At 35.6% G+C, this 13,896-nt stretch overlaps 1 protein-coding gene across 1 annotated transcript in view; it reads left to right on the top strand.

Moving 5' to 3' along the window:
* Positions 1–11,966, top strand: part of ABCD3 (ATP binding cassette subfamily D member 3) — a 28,571-nt gene extending 16,605 nt beyond the window's left edge. Inside the window, exons 8-23 of the mRNA XM_048312748.1 lie at positions 654–710; positions 1,832–1,974; positions 2,298–2,367; positions 2,795–2,864; positions 2,985–3,082; positions 3,161–3,252; positions 3,716–3,804; positions 3,877–3,949; positions 4,969–5,032; positions 5,393–5,470; positions 5,561–5,626; positions 5,729–5,818; positions 6,036–6,155; positions 6,594–6,698; positions 8,042–8,098; positions 8,875–11,966. Coding sequence (XP_048168705.1) covers positions 654–710; positions 1,832–1,974; positions 2,298–2,367; positions 2,795–2,864; positions 2,985–3,082; positions 3,161–3,252; positions 3,716–3,804; positions 3,877–3,949; positions 4,969–5,032; positions 5,393–5,470; positions 5,561–5,626; positions 5,729–5,818; positions 6,036–6,155; positions 6,594–6,698; positions 8,042–8,098; positions 8,875–8,952 — 1,350 coding nt within the window. The 3' untranslated portion in view covers positions 8,953–11,966. The remainder of the gene's footprint in view (positions 1–653; positions 711–1,831; positions 1,975–2,297; positions 2,368–2,794; positions 2,865–2,984; positions 3,083–3,160; positions 3,253–3,715; positions 3,805–3,876; positions 3,950–4,968; positions 5,033–5,392; positions 5,471–5,560; positions 5,627–5,728; positions 5,819–6,035; positions 6,156–6,593; positions 6,699–8,041; positions 8,099–8,874) is intronic.
* Positions 11,967–13,896: the final 1,930 nt, after the last annotated feature.

Here is a 13,896-nt window from a genome sequence, read left to right as displayed (position 1 = left end):
CTAGCTCTTAGTTACATACGAATATTATTTTGTGTAGAGAGGGTAGTTGAATAAGCTTTTCCCTATTTCTGGTGTGAATTTTAAGGGGATTGGGTAGTGAATGAGATTACTGTTGACATTTTCAGACTAAATTTTTGATGCTATGGGTTTCATACAAGCTGAGTGTAAGTAAACTACAAGTTACTTTGTTCAAAAACTTCTGACTACAAAACCTGTAGTTCAGCTGTTTTAGCTTTGAGAGGGAGGTTATAGAACATTGGGATATTCCTTCTATCAGGTACATAGCCAAATATGGCATTATCTTTTCATTCAGTATTTCTCATAATTACTTCAGTTAAATTATCATGGGTTCTAGTCCACCTTTGATAAGTGAGCAGAGTGTCATTACAGACCTAAAATAGCAAAGTACTCTTTTTATATGGTATGTATTTATATGAAGATCATGATGTTTTTATGTTCAATCCTTGAGCGAGTGTTTTCAGGAAAGTCATGTGGCTGAGATTCCTTGTCTTAGCTTTTAGTTTGTACAATAGGCTAGCCAGTATTTTAACACAGAGCTGTAACTGTTCTTGGGGTGGTACATGGCTTCTGGACCTTTTAAAATTAGTTTTGTGTTTGTGTTCTAAGCCTTTTTTTCTATGCTTCTCTTACAGCCCTTTTTGGATATAGTTTTGTACATCTTCAAGCTAACAAGTGCAATAGGAGCACAGGTAAATTGAGTGGGTTTTTTAGAATTATAAGCACATTTTCCCTTTGTTGGTTATAGCCTTGTACCTGTTTGGAATCTGAGTAAAACTCTAGGTGGTAATTGTAGATTCATATGTTATTTGAAGTGATATACTGAAAATATGCATTCACACTTAATGTTCCATGTGCTTTAGCGCCCTCTATTTTGAGGCAAGCAAAATAAAACCCAGTATTTTTAGGCATTTGATCAACAATTTGAAGAACCAAGAAGTTCTTTATTTTCTTCTAGCATTTCTTTGGGAATCCCATTTAGTACATTACCTTTTGACTGCTTAAGTCTTGCATGAATTCCATTTAAGGGTGAAAATAAGTTTTGTTTCTGTGCAGCCTCTATAAAGGGGAACCATTTCTTGCATTGAGCTGTAAGACTCAATAAGCTGAATAATTTCAGAAATAATTCTTCAACTTAGTGAAATGATGCATTATCAAGACTGTTCAGGAGTTGAAAAAGAGTAGCTGTGGGTGACATGGTGCAAATTTTGTTGAGACAGACTTGCAGTAAGGCTTAACTAAACCTTGGTAACTTTTCCAGTCTCAGATGTCTTTGTGCTGCTTTCTGTAATAGTTATTATGTGCAGTTTATGCCATTCCACACTTCAGTGGTATTTAATCACCTGTCATTTGTCTATGGAAGCTTAGGATCCAAGACTGCTTGAGAGAACAAGGAAATATATATAGATAAAAGCTGACAATGGGATTGAAATATTGACTGCTGTGTGACAGTTTAGCAAATGTAAAGAAAAATAAGTAGGCAGAAAGGAGGGAGAAGAAATGAGAGGGGACCAGTAACTTATTAATGAAATAAGCTGGGACAGTAGGGGACAGGTCACACTGGGTGGTGATAAAAACCTGAATAGAAGGCTGGGATGGGAGGAACATCTGGGAACAGAGAATTAGTAAAATTAGTAAAGCAGTATCTACAACACAAAAGAAGGTGACATGATGGGAATTGCAAATGTAATTGAATTGGCAATGTAGGCACACAGGAGGTGAGAATTAAGGGATTCATGCTTTCTGGGCATTTTGGATACAGATACTATCATTTGAGACCATCTAAGCTTTTATTCTTTTTTGATATTCACAGGGTCCAGCTAGCATGATGGCATACTTGATTGTTTCAGGGTTTTTCCTTACACGTTTAAGGAGACCAATTGGCAAGATGACCATTATAGAACAAAAGTATGAAGGGGAGTACAGATACGTCAACTCACGGCTCATTACAAACAGGTACACACTTGAATGCTAAGTGACAATACTGTGGGGTAAATGGAATTTGTGTGTTAAAATGTACTTGGGAATTGTGATGCTATCAGGTCTGAGCCAAGTGTTTGCATCTTTATGTATTGTAAAGTAGTTTGTATATGCATTATATTCCATAATCAAGACTAAGTGGGGTATTATAAGCCTGTGTTCTACTGTTGTGAAAAAGTACAAACCCTTATTCCATAAGGTAACTGAAAGTGCTGTATTCCCATATTTTATGGCTGATTTTTTTCAAAGACTTTCTTTAAGAAAATGAAATTGCATTATTTTCGTTTGTTTCTTTTTAGTGAGGAAATTGCTTTTTATAATGGAAACTTGAGAGAAAAACAGACTATTCACAAGACTTTCCGCAAGCTGGTAAGCTTCTTTTATCTCTTAAAACATTTTAGCAAAACTTAATTCTGTTGTGGTGATTCTTGACGTGTTCATATAAATTGACTTATAGTGGCTTGGTGTTTGTGTTGCTACATTCATTAGATTAAAAAATCAGGTGGTAGGCTATAAGCAGAACAGAAGTTTCTGACAGAATGGCCTTTGTCTTGCCACTTACCTCCTTGTCACCCACCACAATTATTGTTCTCACTATTTAGTTTCATGTGTAGGTTGTTTTGATCTCGAATGCAAGTCCTTGCCAGCAGGACCCTTGTGCAGTGCTTGCCACACTTAGAGGCATAGTAAAGTATCTGAGATACTGAAAAATAACTGTTTGGAACCAAATGTCTAATAAAAGATAATAAAACAGGTACTGATAGAGTTTGAACTTCTTTCTTCTGTAACTTACCAGGTGGAACACTTGCATAATTTCATCCTGTTCCGGTTCTCTATGGGTTTCATTGATACTATCATTGCCAAATGTAAGTGTGTGTGTCTAGTGCTAATGGATTTCTATAAATAACAAACTTTTTGCATAAGAAATGTCTTTTTTCTTACTGTTTCAATGAATGTGTAGCTTAATATTTATTCTTAAACTGCAGACCTTGCCACTGTGGTTGGTTACCTGGTTGTTAGTCGTCCGTTTTTGAACCTGTCTGATCCTCGCCATCAGAACAGCACTCATGCAGAACTTTTGGAGGTAAGTAGACCAGAATTGAAACAACCTGTAGATTTTAAATTTTGTTAGTCCACGTAAAGAAACTTTCTTCTACTCTAGGATTACTACCAAAGTGGAAGAATGCTGCTGAGAATGTCTCAAGCTCTGGGCAGAATAGTCCTAGCAGGCCGTGAAATGACAAGATTGGCTGGGTAAGCTTAATAGTAAGAATCTTTCTCATCTCAATTTAAGAAACTGGTTGTAGAATTAAAATAAGCTTATGTGCTTTGTTCCTTGCAGCATGCTAAAAATTCAGCAATTAAAAACATTTTATGCTGAAATTGTATTTGAAGATATGCTGATTATGTCCACTAGAAATTTCACATCTAAATACTACCAGCATGCAGTTTGAATGTTTAATTGAAACCCTGTCAAATGGTCTTAAATCAATTATGTATTATTTACCAAACCTTTTTTTTTTTACATTGTAAGAAGAAAAATTTGGCAATTACAGAAAAAGGAAAAGGGCCTTGTAAATATGATGCATATTAGACAACCTAGTGCAACTCTAAAATGTAAACATTCTGTTTCTATTCTGGGTTGAATAACTTTGTCATTTTAGCAGTTTGACAGAGTGCGCATTAGAGCTTCTATGGATTTCTTTTTTTTTTTTAGTTTCACAGCTCGAATCACGGAATTAATGCAGGTTCTGAAGGACTTGAACAGTGGCAAATATCAGCGTACTATGATATCAGTAGAAAAAGGTAGATGTGATACACTATGCAATATGTGCATCTCAGTGTAGCATTCCAGTCACTAATACTTGTTTCTTTAAGATGCAGATAAAAAGCAGACTTTGTCTTTGATACCTGGAACTGGAGAAATTATCAACGCTGATAACCTTATCAAGTATGTTTGCAAAGTTTCCACAAGTTCAATATTTTTAATGTAGACTTTTTTGAAGTCCTTCTCTCTACGACCATTAATAGAGGTTTGAATACCCATTATTATAATTCGCAGTTCTGTTGTACTATAGTTTATTTACTCGTAATTCCACCTCACACCCACTCAGCATTTCTGTTCTGTAAGACAGTCCTTATGCTCTCATATTAGCAGAAGGTATAATCTGTTCTCTGGACTTGGGCTTTTTGGTAACGTTCCTACTGTCCTTTGGAATATGACTTCTCAGGCCATCTTGTTTCCTTTTAGAGATAAGTTAGTTATGGATTTTATTCCATTATATAATTCAGCTGTAAAAATCAGGGGCAAGTCTGTGTTCAAAGTACTTGCTTGTAATTCTGCATGCTTAGAGATTTCATTGATGTACTTGTGTAGGGCTCAATTCCTTTATTCTTCGCAGTCTGAGGAATGTAGCACTGACATAGTATTACTACTTAAAGGCATAACATACAGCCAGTTAAGAGATCAAATAATCTCAGTCTGGACAGTGTGAAAAGCAGATAGGGAAGTAGAGGGGAAAGAGAGGAAGGAAGGGGGAGAAGAGATGATACAGCTATTTTTATTTTCATCTTAAAAAGAGACAAGGGGGAGGTGAGCAGAGATGTCATTTCATTGCGTGTCCTAGAACTAATGAGATACACTTCACTACTGGGTTTAAAATGACATGCATCCTTAAATGTAGGTTTATGTCCGCAAGATGTTTTGGAGACCAAAGGCTTAGAAGGATTCAAAAAACAAATATAGAGGATGAAACCAAACCTGTAGATGTAGATGTTTGAAAGCTAGAGTACCTTTTTGATTCAAGAACTTCCTTAGCTATTAATAGCTGGAAACTGGGGGAGTGAGTGAAGTACTGCTGAAGTCTTTCCCTGTGCCTTAAATCTCTCAAGTAAACACACAGTATCAGCTTCTTTTAGGCAACTGGTGGTTTTTTGTTTTTTTCTTTTTTAACTTTGCAATACGTACAGGTTTGATCATGTTCCGTTGGTGACACCTAATGGAGATGTTTTGATTCAAGACCTTAACTTTGAGGTAAGCTTTTTAGTATCATGGGAAACAATATTAATGTAAAGTTTTCAAGGAAAGATGGTAACTTCAAAGGTCATCTGATTTATAAGAAAAGTGCAAACAAATCATCATATTGGTTTAAAAAAAAAGGCAATAAGGTATTTTCCCAAAAAAAGTTTTTATTGTTACAAGTGCAGTTTCTTCCAGCTGCAGTTGGTGCTAAACCAGTTGGGGGAAAAAAAATAATTATTGCTGGAAGTTGCTCATCGTAATGTCAGAAAGTTGTATACAAGCATATGATGATACCAGATTGTCCTATTGTTTGCAGAAGCTTTCAACAATACTTCCTCATTACCATTTTATGCATTGGCTTTGTGATTCTAGGTTCGATCTGGTGCAAATGTACTGATTTGTGGGCCAAATGGGTGTGGGAAGAGCTCCCTGTTTCGTGTTCTTGGTGAGGTAAGGGAACTTTTTAAAACAAACGGGAGAATGCAAAGCATGGTTGTTATTGGACTTTTTTGTCAAGTTTTAATCTTTTTCCTTTTGCAGTTGTGGCCTTTGTTTGGTGGGCGTTTAACAAAACCTGTAAGAGGAAAGTTGTTCTATGTTCCTCAGGTGAGACCAAGTACTTTACTTGACAATAGTGTTTTCTTTCTTTCTACTTCGACCATGTTTAGAAGTATTTGACATATCTTTTTGGTTCTGACTGTATCTCAGAGACCATACATGACTCTTGGAACGCTCAGAGATCAAGTTATATATCCGGATACTTTGGAAGATCAAAAAAGGAAAGGGATTTCTGACCAGGTAATGATGATTAGTTCATTAATGCTTTGTCTTGCTCAGGATGAGTAATGCTTCCAATTCAGAAATACTGAAACTGCTATGAAAAGCACTGCATTTAATAGGATTTTAATATTTACCAGGGTTGATAACGTTATAGTATAATCCTTTATAGCTTTTTTCAACTACTTGTTTTTTAAGTTCACGTAAGTTTTATTTGTCATTTCTGTTTCCATAAAAGGTGCTGAAGGAGTACTTGGATAATGTCCAGCTGGGTCAAATCTTGGAACGTGAAGGAGGCTGGGATAGTGTTCAGGACTGGATGGATGTACTCAGCGGGGGAGAAAAACAGAGGATGGCAGTATGTCTCAAAAGCATAAATGCTTAACAAATGCAGAACATAAGTAAAAAGTATAACAGAACTGTAAGCTATTTTTGTTTATTAAATATAAATATTTGACTAAGAAGAAACCCCCATGTGAAAAACCTAAATACTGAGAAAACAACTGAAAACAGTGGGGATTGTACTCAAAATTTAAAAGCAAATACTGGCTTTTAAACATTCTTTCACCATGTCTTGTTCTTTCATTGTATAAACAGAATTTCTAAAATAACTCTCTAGAATAAAAAAAGTATAAGATAATGTACAACTTTTGGATTTTCAGGTTTCAGTGGGTACCAACTTAATTCCTTATCCACAGTAAATTTTTGGACACTAATTCATAATTTAACTTCCAACACTGCACCACTGCTGGTAATTCTGTATCCACAGTATCTTGTTTTTTGGCTTGCATTCCAGATGGCAAGGCTGTTCTATCATAAGCCCCAGTTTGCAATTCTGGATGAGTGCACCAGTGCTGTTAGTGTGGATGTAGAGGGCTACATTTACAGCCATTGCCGAAAGGTGAGCTCTTTGTTTCTGGAATTATCTCTCTGTACATATAACAAGAAGCACAAGAAGCACTAAAATATGGTACAAGGTTCACTCTTCCTTGTGCCTCGTGCAGACTAAAAATTTTAAAAAGTCTGAAAAAAGCTTAGAGGGGCATACAACTTTATGCACACTAGAATCCAGTAATTGTTTTGTAGTCCTAGGATAATTTAGACATTTAGCCTAAATGATATGACGAGAATTCTTACTAACTGCTAAGTAACTTTACTTCTCCAAATAGAGTCTTAGAATGTCAAGTTAAGAGCAAATAATCTAAAATTGTAGAATGTTTTCCTGTTAAAAGGCTTCCTTTGGCCAGGGAAAAGAAGTGAAAGGCTGGAAGTTAACATTTCCATCTGTTTGGAGATATGAAAAGCCAAGCACTCTAGGAAAATATGATATTAAATATAGCTTTGTGTTTCTTTTTCCTCTTAAACTTACCATTTCAGATTCTCTGTAGTGCCATGTGAAATCAATGAGATTCAATTTTGCACCCTAGTCTTGGAAAGAATGGCTTGAAATAATCTTAGTTATTGAGTAGCAGTATTCTAGAATGATAATGGAGCAAAGCTGTGCTGAAATACGTGCTTCAAACTTAAGGAGCCCTCTGTAGTAGTGAATGGACATTAGGTGAGGACTCTGCAGAAGAGGGAGCATTATTTCATGAGCTGATTTTACCACATTGGTTATCAATACCCTGACAGTTTTTAAAGTCTATTTTCCATATACTACTTCTTCTATTAACTTGAATATTCATTTGTACTTGCCAAGTGGCTAATGCATGTTACTGAAAAATGGAATTCCTGGTTAGGCTGTCCTTGCAGAAAGAAAAAATGTTACCTTGCTTTATCATCAGAGTGATTTTGTACTTGCTGCTACTGTTGGGGATGAATAGTTGACTGAGTTGAAAGGAAAGAAAGGATGGTTATTCACTTTAAATTGTCACTCTAAGTTTATAATTCATTACAGCTTTTGTGGGTTTGGGATTTTTTGTTGTTGTTAGAATTCCTTTATTCACCAGCTTTGTTGTTTTACCTGCCTCCTGCCTTGCCTCTTTTACTCAGCTCATTCTATGTTCAACAAACCTTTAGGAGCAAAAGAATGGTGAAATCAGTTAAAAATTATAAATCCCTCCTGATTGCTTTTTCTCCCACCTGCAAAATCTTGTATTAAAAGCTATAAATATGTATAGTTAATAATAATGTGGAAGTTTGTGGTTATGAATTTAAGATCTTCATCTGATATAATACTGAAAAATAAATGACACCTAACCCATGAGAAGAATTAACTGTTTTGTGGGTATTTTCATCTTACAGGTTGGCATCACTCTCTTCACGGTTTCCCACAGGAAGTCACTTTGGAAACATCATGATGTATGTAGTCTTTGCTTCATTAAGAATATTTGTGGGTTTTGTTGACTGACTTGATGAAATTGTCTTTGTGATTCAAGGTGTTGTCATTTTACATCCTAATAAGTCATGTTCTGTTTGGTTTTTTTTAAGGTTTTACTTTTCATAATCCTGTTTCACTATTTGATATATTCTAATGCTTTTAGTTATGAAGGAATGCTATCCAAAGCTTTTATATGTATCTATAAAATATGAGAGGCTTGCTAGAGGCTTACGTCTTCTTTCTTAGACTCAAAGAAATCCTTAAACTAGAATCCAGTAAACAGCATGGAGGTTTTTGCTTTCATTATATCTAATACATTTATGCTTTAAAAAAAAGGTCTCTGATACATGGACTTTTTTTATGGCAAACGAAGATTTTACTGTTCTTTTTATGCAGACAGGCTGTACATGTGGGTAAAAATACTGAATTAATACACAGGGATGAATGTGTACCCTAAGTATATTGTCACAAAATATTGTCACATAACCCAAGAGAACAGTGTTAAGTCTAGATGTAGCTGTTAGCAGACTGATGTATGATATGCAAAAATACAGTTTAACATTTTTACAGAGGCAGTTGAATTTAATAAAGTGTGAGGTGGGAGCAGCTTACCCTCTGGATAGCTGAGTTTAAAGATTTTGCTAAAACTTTATAAATTATTTTAAAAGATTTTTAAAAGTACTTAAAAATATAATTTACTTAGGTCTTTATAGACCTGGTAATTTTTAGGTGGTTAATAACTATTGGTTTTTTTCAGTTCTACTTGCATATGGATGGCAGAGGAAACTATGAGTTCAAGAAAATAACTGAAGACACAGTTGAATTTGGATCTTAAAGTCATGAACTGAACTGCTACAGAGACTGATGATTACAGGAAGTGTGTAGAATGTCAGACAATGTACCATAAAATTACTCAGCTTGTTAAGCATTTACTATTAGGTAGGATATTGCTAATTGTGTATATGTTGGTTTAATTATTGATACGTACTAAGAATGTCCTTATTCTTGTGGTTTAAATACCTGCCTAAATTAAATTGGGCTTAAATTAGTGTAACCTGATTCATCCTGGGATGCAAATCATTTGAAATCGGCTGATTTGACTTTTGTAGACCTTCTTTCCCTTCAGTGAAAAGCCCTGTTAAAATTAGGGTTGCTACCTCTCTTGTTCCTGCAAAGCAGTCTTGGATTTTTGCTCTGTTCTACGCATGTTTCAGAGAGATCTCACATGGTGCAGGACATTGTCCCCTCTTCAGATCTGTGCCCTGTTAAATGAAAGAGCCTTTTCCTTGTCCAAGCCTTGTGATGTAGCCAATGTGCCCTTGCTCAAAAAGGATGAACTGAAACTAAAAGACAAAACTAATTCCTTCTGGTGTTTAAAAAAAAAAAAAAGGTTGTTCTTTGCTGGGATTTGGATTCTCTTTAACATCTGTCTGTCGTTGCAGTTCTCTCTGCAGCTCAGCTGCCATTCTCTCACAATTTAGCAAAAGCTTCATCCATCCTCCACCCCAAGTGTCCTTTTTCTGTCAGAGAAATATTGTGGTAATGAGGAGTTGTGAGGAGATTGAGGGAGGAAAGGACCGACCCACCAAAAAAAAAGGGAGGGAAAGAAAAGTGATGATCCTTGTATCAAACAAGCTTGTGAATGTTTTTAGCTCTGAAGAAATATTGACTCCCACAAGAAGAAACAGAGAAAAGAATGTGGGTCCAGTCATTCCTCAAATCAGTAGAGGTTATAACAGGCTTGAAAATGTTAATCTGTGAAATAGCAGACTGTTGTCCTGTGTTCAGTTCTGTAATACAGCAGTTACTTTTTCCGAGTCCCTCCTTTTCTCCCTAAAAGTCTGATGATCTCACAGTTTTAGCTACCCTTCAGGTCTGAACTTGAAAGCAAGTGATAATGGTACTCTCTGTTTGGTCTTCTAGGCTGTGAAGCCTGAAACAATGCTTTTATTCTTCATGTTTGTTCTCTTATTGTCATGATGTTTCTTGATTTCTGATATATATTATTTGCCAGTGATTCTCTGTGTTTTTTAAGGATCTCCAGTCCTTGCTGGTTTTCTTGTTCCAGCTTCCAAATCCCCTCAAAGGAAACAAAGTTTTACAACAGTTTACTGTAATTGTTTTTTCCATACAAATGATTACTGTGGTTGTCATTTGACTTTGACAAATGTAAATGTAGCAAGGTGTTTTTTGTGATCAGGGAATAGGAAGGTATAGTTCAAACTGAATTGCTGTTTAGGCTTTAAAACAAAAAAAGTTCCAATACCTGTTGTACAGTGAAGGTCTAGTAGTTTTTTAGTGTTCCATGTAAGATATAATATAGGAATGCACTACATGAAGGCATGCATAAAATATGCAATACATCTGTACTTTTTGCATCTTTTATCAAGGGTTTAGATTTATAAAGCCCCTACTTTTTATAAAATGGATATGTAATTGGATGTGCTGCTGTTTGTTAATTTTTACCCAGTTTGATTAGTCATTTTCTTTCATGTTGAAATTGCTACCTGTTAATATTTTTTTCCTTTTACCATAGTTCTTGCCCCTACCTGTCAGTATTCTTTTGAAGTACTCAAATGCAAACAGCAATCCTGGTACAAGAATCTAGTGACCACAGTAGAATCAGAATATAACACATCAATGAAAATCATAAAAGCTTCTCTCTGAAGTATAGCATATTCAAGAGAATAAGGTACCAGAATAATTTTTGTGCTTGTTTTACAGGAAGGCAGATAGATGCCTGATTTCACTAATCTCTTGTTTCTGTTCATTTAGATTCTCACATCAGCCATACCATAGCAGGTAGCAGCATGCTATGTGTGAGGTTGTAGTCTTTTTTGAATTCTAACCACAAAAGTAGGGATGCCAGATAGGTTGTTATGTGGGGAGGTTTTTTGGTTTGGGGGTTTTTTTTTTTGTGAAAGTTCTCAGCACAAATGCAACTTCTTTGGAAGGGATGTTTTAGTAGCCTTTTAGAGAGATAAAGAAAAAAATAATCTCTAAACTGAGGAAGTTGCTATGATCTTTGTGATTAGGTCAGACTTTTGCAGTAGAATAGTGAACTTGGAATACTTTAATGTATTTTTAATGCTAACAAACAAAACCATACACAGCACACTTACATCACCCCCAGCAGCCAATCCCAATTGTACTTTACAATTTTACTGGTTGTAACAGAATTTTGTGTAAACTTGTATTTATTTTTAAAACTAACAACAAGCAAACAAAAAGTCCATCTCCAAAACCAAGGAGGAATAGGTTTGCCTTCAGATGCCATGAAGTTTGTTGAAACTGAGGATGCTGGTATCTCCTTAGGGCCAGGACTTGATGTTTCTAAATATACTGGAAGGAAAGAAAAATATTCTTCTGTGCTTGATTGTAAGGGAGGCTTATAAAGAAAATATAAAAAAGAATGTTATTTTAGAATTATATTCTTAAAAGGCCTTACATTAAAGTGTTCGAGATAGACTTGATCTACTGAGAGATTGTAAAAAAATCTAATGAAAATGATCAAAGTCTCAGTTCTGTTGCAGAATTGCACTGTGATACTGTATTTTAGTTATGTTTCTTTAATAGCACAAGTTGGAAGTTCATGACATGGAATTCTGAACTATCTTAGTAGACAACATACTGATGAATACTTTCAGTCTCGAATTGTTGGTGCTTTGAAGATGGTACTGGAAATAGTCAGATGGCTGCATTTCAACGGTGGTGGGAAACATTCCTGTGTGTAAATACTGTAAAGTGTTTTGGAGGGGGAAATGGCGCTTTATAAATGTAAGACATTAAGTGCCTCTGAAATAATAATAATAATAATAATAATAATAATAAATCTAAAGATAAAATATATCTATGCTTTTCATGTTTCTTAATGATGTGATGGGAATTCTGTAATAATACAGTGAATGCATATGCAACAAATGTCGAGTTGCTCAATGAGCTGATTGTCTTGTGTTCAGCTTTAAAAACCTGCAGTGCTCTCTGCAATTTGCCCTGGAATCAGCCAGGTGATGCCATCCAGTTTAGGCTTAACCAAGTACATGAGCTCAGTACTTGAAGGACACATAATTACAGCAGTGGGATAATAGATGCATTAATCAGCTTTAAATCTACACTGAGATTGGCTCAGTTGGCTATAGCGTGGTGCTAATAAGGTATGAGCCATTTACCTGAGAGCTGGACTCGATGATCCTTGTGGGTCCCTTCCAGCTCAGAATATTCTTTGATTCTCTCTGCTTTGTCTGCTGGCCTCTTCTTTTCCCTTTGTTGATTTTAGAAGGGCCTGAATAAGATTACCTCAATACTAGTATGTAATTCTTTTGAATGCTCTTTAATCTTTGTAGTTTGAGGATAATAAGTTAATCACTTTCCACCTTTATTGTGTTTGTAATTTTTAATTGTTTTCCTTTATTGTGGTAGACATACCAGCTATCAGGATACTTGAAACATAGTAGTGTAAAAGTGCAGCCAAGATATGCTTGAATTAACTGGTTTTTAAGTGATCACCGGTTTCTAATGCTAACCACTATGGATTTTTCCTTTTCTTAACTGAGATTAGTTGTGCAACAAATGTATTGTATAGCATTCTTAAAGGGTAGAGCTCCCTTTGAAGGAAAATGTCTCAACCAAGGATGCAATCTTAGAAATCAAAGTGTCGTTCAGTTAGGTTGATGAGTTAGAGAAGAGGAAAGAAAGGAGCTTCTGTGTTGTCAACGGGATGTTTAATACTTAAATTTATTTTTTAGATACAATAAGTCAAGGTAGAAGTTAAAAATCCATTACTAAAATTTAAATTTAACTGTCGTCAGTACCGTGAGGTGTCCATCGAAACATCCGTGATAATGATCATCTGAAATCCCACTGCAAAAAATAGTGGGGTGAAAAGGTTGCCTAGGTTTTATAGAGAAAATAAACCACAACTTTTATCTGTCAAGAAAATCAACAGTGTACAAGTTCAAATTTCTGCTTACAAAGCTGCTGTTCGAAGCAGTTATTTCTATGTATAATCTGTTTGCTTCTTTATTAGGTGTACATAGCCAGATGGTTTGTGCCAGTCCCTTTCCTGAGCATGGAAAGAGGTTTCTTGGTTTTACTGATTAGGGATGTGCAGCTGTGTCAGGAAGAGGTAGGTTGGTTGGTTTTCCCTTCACATGTTTTGGTTTGAGGCTCTTGCCAGTGCTCTGAACACAGTCAGTTTTTTATATGATGCCTGAAACTTCACTGGGAAGTTTAGAGTGGCTGTGCACATTACATGTTCCTATAATATGTTTATTTATATGTTCTGAGGAAACCCATCCTGTCACGTGCATTCAAAGAGAGGATGAAACTGGTTTTATTCAACCCAAACTATTCTATCGTTCATCTTGAAACAGAAATATAGCCAAGTTAGATTATTATGAAAGCAACTTGTCTTTCATGTTTAAAACCTTAGAAAAATGTCATCTTCAAAGCCTTCTTTGAACTTCCACGTCATTTTCTTTCCTTGTATTCAAAAGCAGAGTGTGGTGACAAGCAGCCTGGAACTTCACAGACAGAAGCTGTTTTAAGGGAATAATTTGGAAAGTACAATAAATTCAGGGATTAAATAGGAATAATATGCCTAGGCAAATTCCATGGGGATTGACTTGGGAAACTGAAGATGTTTTGCCAGTAATCCTGCAATGAATGCAATAGTGCAAGAATAATCATCCAGTTGGCATTTTAAAATGGGAGAGAAGGGAAACTTGGTTGCTCCACTCATGTGGAATGTATCTTTCACAAACTAATATCCTTATTCCCC

This window comes from Corvus hawaiiensis, chromosome 9, assembly GCF_020740725.1.
Source record: "Corvus hawaiiensis isolate bCorHaw1 chromosome 9, bCorHaw1.pri.cur, whole genome shotgun sequence".
NCBI lineage: Eukaryota > Metazoa > Chordata > Aves > Passeriformes > Corvidae > Corvus > Corvus hawaiiensis.
The sequence above is the reverse complement of the archived record's forward strand: the minus strand, read 5'-3'. Positions and strand labels throughout refer to the sequence as shown.